Below are 14,149 nucleotides of genomic sequence, written 5' to 3'. Positions count from 1 at the left end.
TGTTTTTAACCAGTGGTCCGTGGCCTACTTGTGGTCCGTGAGGACATTGCTGGTGGTCCCTGACCATGGATTCAGTAGTTGCAATGTGGAAATAAGTATTTTTCCCATGAACAATAATGGACGCAGCTCTCAACTTGGCCTGTTAAAATGTGAACAGTCTAGCGACGCATTTCATGAAGGCCCTTTTGGACATGTCAGTTATTTGTACCACTGGTTAGATGTAAAACTGCATTTCATTTTAGAATATTGGTATTTCATTTGTGCATTGACAATAAAGTTGAATATCATATGAACTAAAGATGACTAAAATCGTGCATGTGTAGAAAAAGAAACTTTTACAAAAATCCATGGCATGACCTCTCTTCTTGATAGCTGTTGAAAACTACATGGAAATGACAGGGATTGTTGTGTTTATTAATAAATATATAAATAAATAAATAAATGTAAAACTGATACCTTCTGCTTTCCCCAAATACAATGCACAGTAGCCTACAGGTGTACATGACCTTTCATCAGTCCAGTTGCAATGGATGAACTGTGATGAACTGCCCTACTTGTGATTGTTTAGAGATTTTAAAGGTTTTATAAAAATGCTACACATTTTTTGGCTAGTGCTACAAATCTATTCACATTCGCAGCGCCAGTAGGCTACTTGCTGTGCGGCCCGCACACACACACACAGGCATGCCAAACAAGCATACACAAAAGTTTCAAGAGTGGGGGTGGAGTAGAAGATGTATACAAATTGATTAGTGTGATTTATGATCGTGGAACAGATGTACAGGACTGAGTGGCGGTAATATTTTATACCGCTATGCGGTACATCTAGTCTTAATATGAAATGCTAATAATCTGCACCTTTATTCATCTTGCTGTCATTTTCATTGATCAATCCTTGGATATTACACGAAACTAACAGCCAATCACAGATCATTTCACACAAACAAGGTGGCTACTGGACAAATACTCAAAAGCCACGCCTGACCCTGAACATAACCAAGCACACTAGCCAATAAACAGCCATGTTTGTTATTTTGTGACTTGTGTTTGTCTAATTTCATAGCAATAGTGTGCTGCTGAGAGGTGAAACCAAATGAAGAAAGACTATTCTAGAACATGAACATACTGTTAGCTACAAACATGACATTTTGTCCGTCACACCCTATTATATGAGGTAAAGACATTCATATCCTGCAAAACAGCTGATTAAATGTGCACACTAAGGTAATAGCTTGGGGTAAGGAGTGTAATGCTGTTGCTTTGTCTGCGGTATATAGGTCATCAACAACCTAACATGCAAATATAACCCACAATATAGCCATTCTGAAAGTGCAGTAAGTATAGTCTACCTGTCATTGTGGTTGGTGAAGTCATTGTTAGGCATTGTATTTTATTTCATTGTTTCTGTTCATCGTGGTGATTCATCTATTTTCGCAGGACTAAAACTCTGCACACCTTTATCATAGACTAACCTAGAATATATTTACCACTTATCTCCTTATTATTTTTTTAAATAATCAAAAAACCTCAGAGGCTTTCTGTGAGCTAAACAGATTTATTTGTTCATTGAAAAGAATTTGACAACATGAATCAACATAGTCCATCACAGCTGGTTACATATTTTACACGGTGTAAATTAAAAAACTTCAGAGGCTTTCTGTGAGCTAAACAGATTTATTTGTTCATTGAAAAGAATTTGACAACATGAATCCACACAGTCCGTCACAGCTGGTTAAATATTTTACACAGTGTATTTAAAGATCTGCTGACAATCTTCTTTTTTTTTCTGAAACCTCTTCTCCATCTCAGCTTGGGTCTCGCTCTGATCACCTTGGATATGAGAAAATAATGTTCTGGTACATTTTTTTCCAACACTGTTTCCATTGCAAAACCACCTCTAACCAGTTCTCTGTCCTTTCTGTCTGGTGAAAGCCAAAACTGACAGTGAAGATAAATATTATCTCAACACTGGAGACAAGTACAGTGTTCAGGTACAGACAAGTCAGCATGTCAGCAAGCAGCAAAGCATCGCAATGAAGCAACTTAATGCCACAATAGTGACAGCATGACAGGAAAGGTGTCTGTGTATGTGTGATGTGTGTGTGTGTGTGTGTGTGTGTGTGTGTGTGTGTGTGTCTGTGTGTCTGTGTGTGTATGTGTGTGTCTGTGTATGTGTGTGTATGTGTGTGTATGCGTGTGTGTGTGTGCCAGACTCACATGTTCTCCTCAGGCACTTTTTCTTTGGGGAGTCACGGAGAGCTAAAACAAATCACCAATGCAGTGTATGTTAGGGAACAGGAACTTGCAGCACATCAGACTATTTATTTTTATTTATTTATCCTTTATTTTACCAGGTGATGTTCCATTGAGATATTCAAATATCTTTTACAAGGGAGCCCTGGGGCAACAAATACACACTGTGTTTGTGTTGAACAGTTTCTCAGCTTACCTTCAGTCTTTCAGCCAGGGACATGGGTCTGATGGTCGGTTTTTTCATCACCTGGATAATGGAATATTGTACAGTGTATATAAACATTAGATCTTACATCTGAATATATGTAAAAAGTGCTATATAAGCACTGAAGACAGTTACTGTTCAATGTAAATGGGAAGGCACAATGAACAAGGGGTACAAGGAGTAAAATTACCATTGCTGGTTCAGAGGTTGTTGACAGGGGCTCTTCATTGTCAGTGACGGAATGCTGGATCAACAGAAAAGAGCTGACTCATAATGTGCATTGATAGTATGTGTTTAAGGTAAAAATATGCTAATAAAATCACACTGACACACAGATTATAATTTGTCTTGGTAAAGTATAACGTTAGGTTGAAGGTAACTTGAAGGTTTTCCTACAGTAGTCTCAGTTGGACACAACAGTACCTTCACTCGGGCTTTAGCCGCTGCCCCCTGCCCCTGGCCCTGGCCCCCACCTGCCCCCTGTTGGAGATTATTTGCCACTCCCAGGGGCAAAAACTGAAGAGAACGCAACATAAAATAGGTCATTGCAAACAACAATGTGATGTTTAAAAATGTAACATCATTGAAAATATTTAATGAAATGACATTTTTCAACGTTTAAATGAAAATGGAAGGCATTGTCAAAGAGGTGCAACCCAATCCTGACTCAGGACCGCTGTGTCTGTAAATACTGAATCAGTCCCCATCCTCTTAGTGCTTGTAAAGATCTGATCATGAATCGTTATGGCGTAATTAGCACCTGTACTTGCTGCCCAGCTGCCATCCAAGGGAACTGCAGCCCCCCCATTCCTGCCATGCCGTTAGCTTGGGGCAACACTGCAAACACCGGCACTGCCTGCAAACACATGGGCAAAATCAACCACAATGAGGCAACACTCTGTTTAAGTCCCGTTATTTTTATAACACAATTTTAAAATGTATTTTGAATATAATTGATTTGCAACAGAGCAGTATTGAATCAAATGTCTGGACATGGTGTATGTCAGATATGTAACATATGTAACATGTAACAGTTTATGTCAGGTATAATGTAACATAAGCATTGCTGACTGCCTGTGGCTGATGCTGGCCCTGAGGCAGTCCAGGCTGTTGTTGCTGCTGCTGTTGCTGCTGCTGCTGCTGTAACTGCTGCTGTAGCTGTTGCTGTAGCAGTAGCTGTAGCTGTTGCTGCTGCGGTAGCTGCTGCTGAGGCAGAGCGAAGGCCAGGGGGAAGGTAACCCCAGGCTGCGCACCTTGTCCAGGAAGCATTGGCATAGCCCCCTGGTTCATAGGCACAGCACCCCCTGGCTGCTGGAGGAGTAAAGCACCCACTGGTACCAGCTGCAAGAGAGGGGTGGAGTCCAGTGAAATGGTTACTCTAAGGGGTACACTATTTATTGATATGGTTTCTGTAGCTCTTGTAGGATCTCTTTTATTTATTGCTGATTAAACTCTATAACTTGTCCTGTTTGAGAAAAGGTTTATGGAATACATTGTAATCAATACATTGTAATCAATGTTACCCACTCCACAGACTCGAGGTAAGACATATTGCCTATTTTACTACACCAGCATATATTATCTCTACAGAATATCTTTGCATATTTTTCAGCTGAAAGCCAGCACCCTTTGTAAACAATTACATGTTTAATATATACTGTATTTATGTATCACATTTACAGTTTTCACACTTTGATATCCACCTGAGGAAGTTGTCCATTCATTACAATGCCATTGAGGATCACTGGATTAACACCATTGCCACCAGCGGCATTGCCCACACCCCCATTCACCCCTCCAGCAGCCTTAGCAACCTGGGAGAATACAGAGCAGTTACAAAGCATTGCATGCTACGACACAAAAAAGACACATAATCATGGACAGGACAGTCTACAGTCTCTACAGTGAAGGCCTTATTATGTACCAACAATACCTCTGCACTTCCTGATCCCCCTGCCTGTGCCTAAACATCCGGAGAACAATACATCATTCATCACCAGTGAACTCCACAGACAGAAAAAAACAATGAGAGAAAAGCAAGTTGCATAATGAAAACAAGACCGTAGCCTCTCACTGGTTTCATGCAACCTTACCATAGAGGCCAAGGAGGGGAAGATGATCCACAGGAAACAGATCATGTTTCTTTTCACCTGAAAAATATTAATGTTGTACACTGTAAGAGCCACATTAAGCCTTACACAAACACAATTGTATTCAGTCATCCAGGACACATTTCCCAATACCTCTGGTTCGATACTGTCAGTGTTCCTGTGGAAGACTGACTGTTTTGTATGGGAACAACCTCTTTTTATAAAGAGCCTTGCTTAGGCTAACTCTGTACATACAATATCATTATCACTTTAGACACTTGACTAAGAAAGGGCGACCACTAATGGGAGATACTATGTATTTTCAGGTCTTTTGGAAAACAGACTGTGTGAAGCACCAGGTATTGTGATTACCACAAATTGTTAGTGAAGTGGTCATTTTACAAATCCCTTCCCACACCCAAGACTAAAGAGTGCGAGAAGATGACATCAATGTCTACAAGTGGCAAAACCTTGCAGAATGTTGAGCTCAGGTGTCTATGGGCAGACATTTTTGTTCAGCTGAGCTATTCCCCCCAGATGAAATTAATACAATGCAACATTGTTGCTGCAGTTCATTAGTCTGATACTATTACTGTAGTATCATTGCTGAGGTTAGATATGCTGTACGATAGATACAGTACTATAGTACTATAGATTATATTTTCATTTTTGTAAATATCATTTTAAAGGTGGCATTTTTGTCTACACTCATCTCACAGTCAAAACATCACTAACACTTTTTAAAAACCCTATAAGTTTTGTCCTAAGACCATAGCCTGAAGGTGATGATACATGGGGCAACTTCTTGAGCAATGTTGCTGGGCAACCACATAACCAGTTCCATTTATTCTGATTGGATAATCATGACAACTTGCCTACTGATGATCAAATTTCTCCAGAAAAGAAACTGTTGCCCAATATCAATGAGAAAATGCCAGAACCACAATAATGAGGAACATTGCCCAGCAACATTGCTCAAAAAGTTGCCCCATGTATCATCAGCTTAAGACTCATTGTTAAAATATCAGTTCTCAATACAAATTGTATTAGTATCAAGCCATTGAGTGCGCCTCTGTTCTTTCTACTGTAAAAACCCTATAACATAGCTCAAACATATATCCACTATTGGTTTGTGTGATATGAGTCAAATGTCTGGACAAGATTGATAATATGATTTTGGCTTTTTTTCTCTGTGTGGATAGGTTTTCAATCAGAGCCAAGCCCCCTCACAACCATAATGAGAGCAGAAGTAGTCCACCTGAACATGAGTGGAGAAAATGAAAATAGGCTGAAACAGCAATTACATGATTATTCACACCCATATTCAAAGGCTTTTATTAGAAGTGTTAAGGAAGCATCAGACATTACATGTAAAATAATATGTGGCACTTTACACTACATAGTAACAGCTACTGCTGTTAACTTACAGTAATCGATTTGATCTTTCAGTTTCATTTTTATTTTTAGTGCCATTTCATATTCTGCTCTTATAGCAGTGATGTAAAAGCACCATATGGAATGATCAAACATGATATTCCAGCATAATGATTAAGTAGTATATATACTCTTTTAACACTTTATTCTATCTAATATGAACAAAATGTAAACTTTTCCCCCTTTGGAATGTTTTTGTAACATAGATAGTATTGTGGTTAATGGTTAGATATACAAGATCACATTAATTACAAAAAATCCTCGCTAGCTAAGACTACATACTCCATCATACAACATGGCCATGTGTAGATACATTTCCCCACATTGGATTATATCTGGAAGTGTAAAAAACCCACATTTCTCATTCAATCCATCTAAGTGGAAAACAGTGGCAAGAAGAACTTAGCACATGTTCCTTCTTGAATTTGCAATGTCCCCCTTTACAGTTCACAGTCTGAGAAGCTTTATTTCTGTCTGCTCAGCACCAGTCGGAGAAGTCCTCTTGTCTCTCCATGCATGAGGTATAGAGGTAACTAGAACAGTAGGTGAGTGTCCATGTCCTCTGTAAGGAGCAATCATACAGTTAGGTATGGCATCAAAATACAAGGAACAAATTAAAAATATTGTATAACATTGTGTGTGTGTGTGTGTGTGTGTGTGTGTGTGTGTGTATATATATATATATATATATATATATATATATATATATATATATATATATATATATATATATATATATATATATATATATATATAATGTCATAATGTTTTGAATGACTTCCTGTTGAAGGAAAAACAGTGAGTGTCTGGATGCATTGCACATTCATATAAGCTCTGATAGATAAGGTGTATGTGTCCCTGTGAAAATGCCACAGCTCTTACCATCCTTGATGCCGAAGCAGTGTCCCCACTCCTTGAAGGACACCTGCTTGTCTTTATCTGCGTCACACTCCTGGAAGAAGTGTGAGGTGCAGTGTTCCATGGGCACCAGAGGCACTCGGAGAGGAGCCAGCTCTGAGTGAGACAGATACCTGCAGTACAGAAGGCAAACACCAGGGGGAGCAGTTGGAGTGGCGCACACTCATCAAGTCCTATGGTGGCACAGTGGTACGTTTTCTGCTTCTATCTCAGTAGTAGTATACAACAAGCTCATATGGTGTAGAGAAACACTACTTATTCTACATTACTGGTCTCTTGTGGCAACGATTCGTTTATGATTTTTCAGGCATGCTTCAGTTTGATCTCATGCATTATGACCCCGTAAGGACTGTCCTGATATTACGGATGTGTTGTACCTGTCTGTGGGGTGCTGGTCCATCTGAGCAAACTGCCAGTGCACAGGGTAGATGTACATGTGGTAGTTCTTCTCAAAGTCCTGGGCTAGGAGCTCGATGGGATGGTCTCCTGCATGCAGTCGCCTCTCACTCTCATAGATCTTCTGCACCTGTAGGGGAGCAGATGGAACATCACATCAACTACATTTAAAAAAAAGCCCAAGGGTACTGTTGTGTTCAACTGAGACTCTACTGTAGGAAAACCTTCAAGTAACCTTCAACCTAAAGTTATACTTTACCAAGACAAATTATAATCTGTGTGTCACTGATTTTATTAGCATATTTTTACCTTAAACACGTACTATCAATGCACAGTAATATGAGTCAGCTCTTTTCTCTTGATCCAGCATTCTGTCACTGACAATAAAGAGCCCCTGTCAACAACCTCTGAACCAGCAATGGTAATTTTACTCCTTGTACCCCTTGTTCATTGTGCCTTCCCATTTAGCTGACGCTTTCATCCAAAGTGACTAGTAGTAATCATCAACCAGAAATAGAGCCATTTTAGAACGGGAAGATTTCAATTATATCTACCATCATAGGCAGACAATATGGGGATGGGGTTGGGGGGGTGTTGTAACCCAAAACCGGCCAATGCAACCCCCCAATAACTATATCGTTGCAATGAATGAAACCGTTACAGAGTGCAATGAAGTGGGGGGTTCAACCCTTTCACCCCTGTCTACCATGCACATACATCTACCAAAACCTTGATGGAGAAAAAAACCTTGACAATTTTCATTTACATTTACATTTACATGTAGTCATTTAGTTTAGTTTCATCACTGATTAGCGCCACTCTGGGGACTCTCTAGCCTGCGCGATCATTTGCAGCTGCGTGTTCGTACCCTGGCCCGTTGCTTAGGGGTCAGAAAGCCGGGCGCCATGGTGTCATGCTCGTAGAGCTGCAGCAGGACGTTCTTCAACCAGTCACGCATGCGGAGGGGAAACTGGGCCAGCTCTGTGCTCAGGCAGGGAGGGATGACTGGGGGAGAAGCCACACACACACACACACACACACACACAGATGTTCGGTGGGGTATGCACATGTTAAGTGTTAAATGTTAAGTGTTTGTAACGGTTTGAAACCAACTGAAGTGCTAGCACAAACAACCATTTACTGTAATGTTTGAATTTGATCAAAATTTCACCCATCCCACAACTCAACACAGAACACTTTAATATGGATTCTTTCTTCACATACTTTTTTTATAAACACACACACACACACACGTTGAGACATGATGAGTACTTGTACCATCAAGGCTATGAATAATATATATACATATATGTATATATAGTGCATGTATGTAGTGTGTGTATATATATATATAGGAGGAGTAGTGTATATATATATATATATATATATATATATATATATATATATACAGTATATATACACACACAATAGTATATGTACATATACTATTCATAGCCTTGATGGTACAAGTACCAACTCATCAATCAATGAAGTACTGTGTGTAAAATATACCAGACCTGCTGAGATTAGTCTCCCTGACTCCCTGATTTTCTGACATGAACAACAATGAAAGACTTTTGCATGACGTACATTTGCAAGCTCCAGTGTAGTCTAGGTGAAGTCTGTGTCCTTTCTTTGTGCCTTCAAGATTACACTTTGTGGCAAACAGCTGGCAAGATGTGTCATAGGTCTTGTTGTCTGTCCCACAAACCTAATAAAAATGATATTTTTAAAGTTTACATTTTTCATTACATGACAAACTACAAAATGCATGTTTAGTGTAGAAGGGGTCAGCTGTGAATTGAACTTAGCTGAAATGTCCTGTATTCAACTTACATGATCAAATTCAGTAACACTGGTAGGGCAGTCCACTGCCTCTTGACAAACACAAACAGGCTTCTCATCTTCATTGACTTTGCAGACTTTTCCACGCTTGCATCTGACATTTTCACAGGGATCTACAGATGAAAAAAGATCATTCTTGTTACCTGATATTACTACCTAATTTACCACAAAATAAGCCATCACAATTAAATGTATGCATTGTTTTCCTATGTGTGATTCTGACAAAGAGAGAGAGATAGAGAGGGTTGTTTCTGAGGTGAGTTAAATTCCTTGGGCTTGGTGAGTTTGTACAGAGGCTAAATCAGATGTGAGCTCTGCCATTGATTCCTTAAGCCCATTGCCATGGCTAAAACAGGGCCAGTGACCACATTCTGTGTGGGAGCGCCAAAGAAAAGACCCGCATCAGCAGATTCCTGATGAGAGCGCGGCTGCGTGCAGTCACAAGCGCTGAAACAACACTTACTGCTTTCTGCGCCCTGGCCGGGCAGGGTCGGGGGTGGCCTCAGGCTCGGGTACAGCTCCACCGTGGCCCTGATCTGGACTGGGTTCATGCCCACCATAGGGGCCTGTTGAGAGGGAGAGAGGAGTTAAACCACGCAGGCCTACAAGGCCACATTTTTGTTCAAATTGTTTCATGGTCAGAACCCTGATTTTATAGTTAAATATTCTTGTGTTTCAAGCGCAGAAATCCCCAGTAATGAAACTCTGGACTATAGAGTGATACAGCATTTTTTTAACATAGGGATGGACAGCAATGGAGTCAGCATGAGGGGAAAGCACAGCATGACAATTCATTAAAGAAACAATCAGAGAAGAGGAGTCATCCCCACAATTACCCATTTCCCAGACTTCCTTCTCTTAGGCCTCTGGACAGCATTGTCATCAGTGTCAGGGGTCTTCTCCTGCCCAAGCATCTGCCTGTGCCCTGGGTTGCTGGGCTCGGCCGGGATGGGCTGGTCACCCTGCATCTGCCCCTTCCCCTTCCTTCGCTGGTTCTTCTTCTGCTTGCGACCCTTACCCTTGGTGTGACTGCTGCTCTCGTTGGTGAGCTTCTCCTGCTTGTCCCCCTCGTCCCCTGGCAGGCGTGCTGACCTGAATTCCACGCTGTTCTTGGCCTCCTGAAGGGCATCGTCCCCGTCTTCACCGTCCCCTTGTTTGTTGTCGTTGCTGTTTTTCTCCTTGTCCAGGGACGTGTCCTTCTCCTGTGATTTATCTTTGAGCTCCTCCTCCAGCTCTTTTTTGGGGGGCATCTCGGCGTCCTCTCCTGTGGTCTCGGGATCATAGTCGGCCATGACAGCGGGGATCTCCTCGCCATCCTGCTCCTGGTCCTCCACTTTCCCCTCCTGCATGTGTTCCTTCTCAGGCTGATCCTCAGCGTCGCTGGACGAGGATTTAGCCTCCTCCAGCTTGGTGTCCCGAGGTTCTGACCCATCACTGTCACTGGCATAATCTAAATCCATGGGGATCTCATACTCAGTGCTGCTGTTGCTCTCCTCCTCCGCCTCTTCTACCCTTTTCTCCACCTCCCCCCCCTGGCCCTCAGCCTCTTCCTCACCTTCCTTCTCCCCATCCTCCTCCTCCTTCTCTACGTTCTTCTTCACCTCTTCTCCGTTATCACTTTCTCTCTCCTCGCTCTCCTTTACTGCCACCTCCTCCACTTCAGCTGCCTGTTCCTCCTCCTGCTCCTCCTCAGAGCCCTGGAGGAGGTGGGCCAGTGCCTCCTCACTCAGGAGAACGGGGGTGCCGCTCTCCTTGTTGTCCTCCTCCCCAAAGCCCACCGCCTCGCTGGCCTGTCCCCCCTCAATGGTCACCTCCTCATCCTCTTGCCCCTGGCTGCTGGCTTCAAATGGGAGGAAAGTGGGTAGAATGGATCCCTTCCCCTCGTTCGGTTCCTCAGGATCCGAATCCTGGAGAAAAGCAGTAGAGACAAATTTGACATTACATTTACATTTATATTTAATTATTTAGCAGACACTTTTATCCAAACTTACAATGTAAAGGAGACCTTACAACCTTACAAGCTACAATGTAAAGGAGATTCATACTATTACTAAAGGAAGTTAAAAGTACTAATAAGTGTAGTAGAAGGAGAAAGTTGTAGAAGAAGAAGTAGGTAGAGGAGGGAGGAGAGGAAAGTGCATGTTAAGTGCATGTTTAAGTGCAGTTAGGTGTGTTAGGTTGTCAGGTGTGTTACATTTATTGATTTAGCTGACGGTTTTGTCCAAAGTGACTTCCAATGAGAGATAACAATCAAGGTAGAGTGCAATATGAGATCTTAGTGTAACCATAACAGCCTTTAAGATACAAACCAAAGCATGAAAGTGCAGAAAAGTTGTCGTTGCAATAAGGCACTGTTTAAATGCTGCACACTATCCAAATGAGTGAAGTAGGAAACATTACCTTCTCCTGAGGTGACTGGGAATGTTTGGAAATGCCATGATGTTTTGCATGAGGTTTGCTTCTGACCTTGAGGGATAGACAAAACATGTATTAAATGTCCAAGCAGTGAAACTGCTGGAAGCCCATTGTTTTTGTTCTCATTGATTTTTTAGAAAGGGCTAAAAGTGACCGGGCAGCAAAAACACCAAACCTGGGCAGGCCAAAATACACCAAAGTTGGCAGAGGGGTTCAGAACTTCACCTCTAACTCAGGCACATGAAATGACATACACAGGCCTCAAGGTGGCGCTGTAATAATGAAGTTTACATTCTTGCAGGTATCTCCAAAGCAGCTTGGCCTACAGTTGAAGTTCTTTCATCATCCTAATGTCTCAAGTATTTTCTGTCTGGTAATAGACATCATTTGGATTAAAAAGTGTCTTTAGCCTTTCTTTCGTCAAAAACGAAAAGTTAAAGTAAAATAACCTAGCCTGATGTCATTCATCAAAAATGGACACAATTCCCTTTGCAGATTTTGGATTTGTTGCCTTCTTTCAAAGTTTCACGTCAATCACATTTCAGGGCCACGTAATGACTCTATTGCTAATATACATTCACCATATATTTCTTTGGACACACATCGAATTTCACGTATTTCCACCCATAGGGGGCACTACAGCTGCTACATGTCAATATATCAAGAACGGCTTAACATAAAAATTTGAAATTTGGTACACTTATACTTGTTTATTTGAAAACATGTCCCAAATTGCCAACTGGTTCACTCTTCAAAATGGCCACCAAAAAACTAATTTCAGCTGCCAATATTTGCCAATCTTCATAAAACTTCACAGGCTTATTTACTGAATAATGGCACATAAAAGCTATGTACCTAATATAACACTATTTTGGCTGAAAGGGGGTTCCTGCAAATGGCACACGTCAATCGCTAAAGAACCATCTTTATCCTAAAAAATTATACATTTGCAGCATATTCTTGGTCCCATTTACTCAAATGTCCTAAATTGACAGGGTTACCTGCCTTTTGCCACCTGCTGAACCCATCAAATAGTTCCACCATTTTTCTCTCAGGGTCACTTCATCTGAATTACTTGGAACCCATTAATTGTGGTCTATGGCTTATGGACAGATAACTTTATTTTTACGTTCTTATAGCTCACTTTTTAGGGAACCTTACTCCAAATTACTTACACACATGACAGATGCTGAAGCCATGAGGCACAGGAGAAGCATATGGGTCTTCATTTCAACTGTGAAAATAAATTAAATGAATTCACATGATAAAAAAGTATAGTTCTGACATCAAGAGAAAGTCTTCTCAGGTCATTTAGTCCTTCTCCGGTGGTCAGCAGCAGCATATGCACAGCATGGCACCCATTCTTTCCTTGAGGTGTCTCAATCTGTATGCAGGCAATCTCGTCAGCCATGACACAGCCAGCCACAGAAATCAGCTCCCTGTTGCCATGGCAATAGGCCTTGAGATGTGCTCCTCTCAAAAGTCACATTCAGAGTCCATCAGGGCTAAGTAAACAGCAGTATGTACTAGACTGGAAAGAGAATGGGCTAAGTTGGGCTAAGTACACACAACTTTTCTGTCTCTCAGGCGGAAACAATACAGACATTATTTGAACCCAACAAGCAAACGTTGATAGTGCCTCCCAAAATATATGTCAAGCACTAGTAGCCTAGAAACCCTTGCAAATGTACTTTCTTATTATTGGTTGTTTGATTTTATTTATTTATTTATTTATTTATTTATCTGATTTCATGATCTTGCACTGAGTAAATGTATGCTATATACATAATGTATATGCTATAGCATAAACATGTAATGAAGTTGTAAAAAGATAAGTATAAAATACTGTATGTTTCATATTCGTTTGATATGATCAAAATGCATACAAAGTTTGTTTCCTTCCACTTATAGCCCCAATGAAAATAGAACGAAGACACTGATGGGGATCATCAACACTGGCATACATTTCTCGTCTGGTCGGCCGAAATACACAGATGACCAATCCTCCTAACAAAAACCACTTGAATAAAGGCTTCCTTGCAGCAAGTTACCCTAATAAAACACCCACCAGAGAGATTCTTTTTGTCTTCACATTAATGAGAGATTACCTGCAGTTGTATGAGCAGCGCAGAAAGAGTCTGGAGGCTGGATCCGTGTGAGAGGCTGAGGGTGGGGATCCTCACACTGAGCACTGTGGAAATGCACTGAAGATCCCCGCACCACAGACACTACTTAGAGTCTTTTATGCATGCCTCCCCGGCTGGAAAACATTGGAGAGGCGCTCCTCCACAACCAGGGAGTCAACACACTGGGGTGGAGATTGGGGTGGGGTGGGGGGATTCAGTGCAGTATCTGCATCACAATGTGCAAAATGTGCTTATTTCACACACAAGGATTGTTGAATGTTGTAACACAAAATGCATTCAAAATGAACAAAATGCATATTGTACATGTTTATAGGGCGTGTCAGCAGTAATAATGCTAGATAATTCTACAGGAAAATAGCTGAATCTCATTGAAGTTGTTATGCTGGGCAGGTGATTACACAAGGGGATATTTGGGCAGGTGATTACACAAGGGGATATTTGGGTAC

At 41.3% G+C, this 14,149-nt stretch overlaps 2 protein-coding genes across 2 annotated transcripts; both read right to left on the bottom strand.

Annotated features, from left to right (window-relative positions):
- Positions 1 to 1,607: 1,607 nt before the first annotated feature.
- Positions 1,608 to 4,721, bottom strand: LOC121718955 (mediator of RNA polymerase II transcription subunit 15-like). The gene is made up of 11 exons (XM_042104416.1): positions 4,702 to 4,721; positions 4,552 to 4,608; positions 4,392 to 4,421; positions 4,162 to 4,272; positions 3,530 to 3,799; positions 3,219 to 3,314; positions 2,882 to 2,974; positions 2,649 to 2,702; positions 2,450 to 2,500; positions 2,218 to 2,259; positions 1,608 to 1,830 (listed from the first exon to the last, which is right to left on the bottom strand). The coding sequence occupies exons 2-10, from the start codon at positions 4,594 to 4,596 to the stop codon at positions 2,227 to 2,229; spliced, it is 783 nt and encodes a 260-aa protein (XP_041960350.1). The 5' UTR covers positions 4,597 to 4,608; positions 4,702 to 4,721; the 3' UTR covers positions 1,608 to 1,830; positions 2,218 to 2,226.
- Positions 4,722 to 5,869: 1,148 nt separating this feature from the next.
- Positions 5,870 to 13,771, bottom strand: sparcl1 (SPARC-like 1). The gene is made up of 11 exons (XM_042056621.1): positions 13,665 to 13,771; positions 12,732 to 12,790; positions 11,542 to 11,607; positions 9,978 to 11,048; positions 9,605 to 9,707; positions 9,133 to 9,254; positions 8,887 to 9,007; positions 8,165 to 8,301; positions 7,278 to 7,426; positions 6,865 to 7,013; positions 5,870 to 6,544 (listed from the first exon to the last, which is right to left on the bottom strand). Exons 2-11 carry the CDS (start codon positions 12,783 to 12,785, stop codon positions 6,516 to 6,518), a joined length of 2,001 nt encoding a protein of 666 aa, XP_041912555.1. The 5' UTR covers positions 12,786 to 12,790; positions 13,665 to 13,771; the 3' UTR covers positions 5,870 to 6,515.
- Positions 13,772 to 14,149: the final 378 nt, after the last annotated feature.

The sequence above is a fragment of the Alosa sapidissima genome, chromosome 1 (genome assembly GCF_018492685.1).
Source record: "Alosa sapidissima isolate fAloSap1 chromosome 1, fAloSap1.pri, whole genome shotgun sequence".
Lineage (NCBI taxonomy): Eukaryota > Metazoa > Chordata > Actinopteri > Clupeiformes > Clupeidae > Alosa > Alosa sapidissima.
The sequence above is the reverse complement of the archived record's forward strand: the minus strand, read 5'-3'. Positions and strand labels throughout refer to the sequence as shown.

Excerpts from the sequence above, each read along its gene's own strand:
- sparcl1 (XM_042056621.1), bottom strand. The coding sequence starts at position 12,785 with ATGAAGACCCATATGCTTCTCCTGTGCCTCATGGCTTCAGCATCTGTC. Across the intron at positions 9,255-9,604 it reads CGGCCAGGGCGCAGAAAGCA|ATCCCTGTGAAAATGTCAGA; the intron begins GTAAGTGTTGTT and ends TTTCATCTGTAG. Across the intron at positions 7,014-7,277 it reads GACCAGCACCCCACAGACAG|GTATCTGTCTCACTCAGAGC; the intron begins GTACAACACATC and ends TCTGTACTGCAG.
- LOC121718955 (XM_042104416.1), bottom strand. The coding sequence starts at position 4,596 with ATGATCTGTTTCCTGTGGATCATCTTCCCCTCCTTGGCCTCTATG. Across the intron at positions 4,422-4,551 it reads TCCCCTCCTTGGCCTCTATG|GCACAGGCAGGGGGATCAGG; the intron begins GTAAGGTTGCAT and ends CCGGATGTTTAG. Across the intron at positions 2,975-3,218 it reads CAGCTGGGCAGCAAGTACAG|TTTTTGCCCCTGGGAGTGGC; the intron begins GTGCTAATTACG and ends CGTTCTCTTCAG.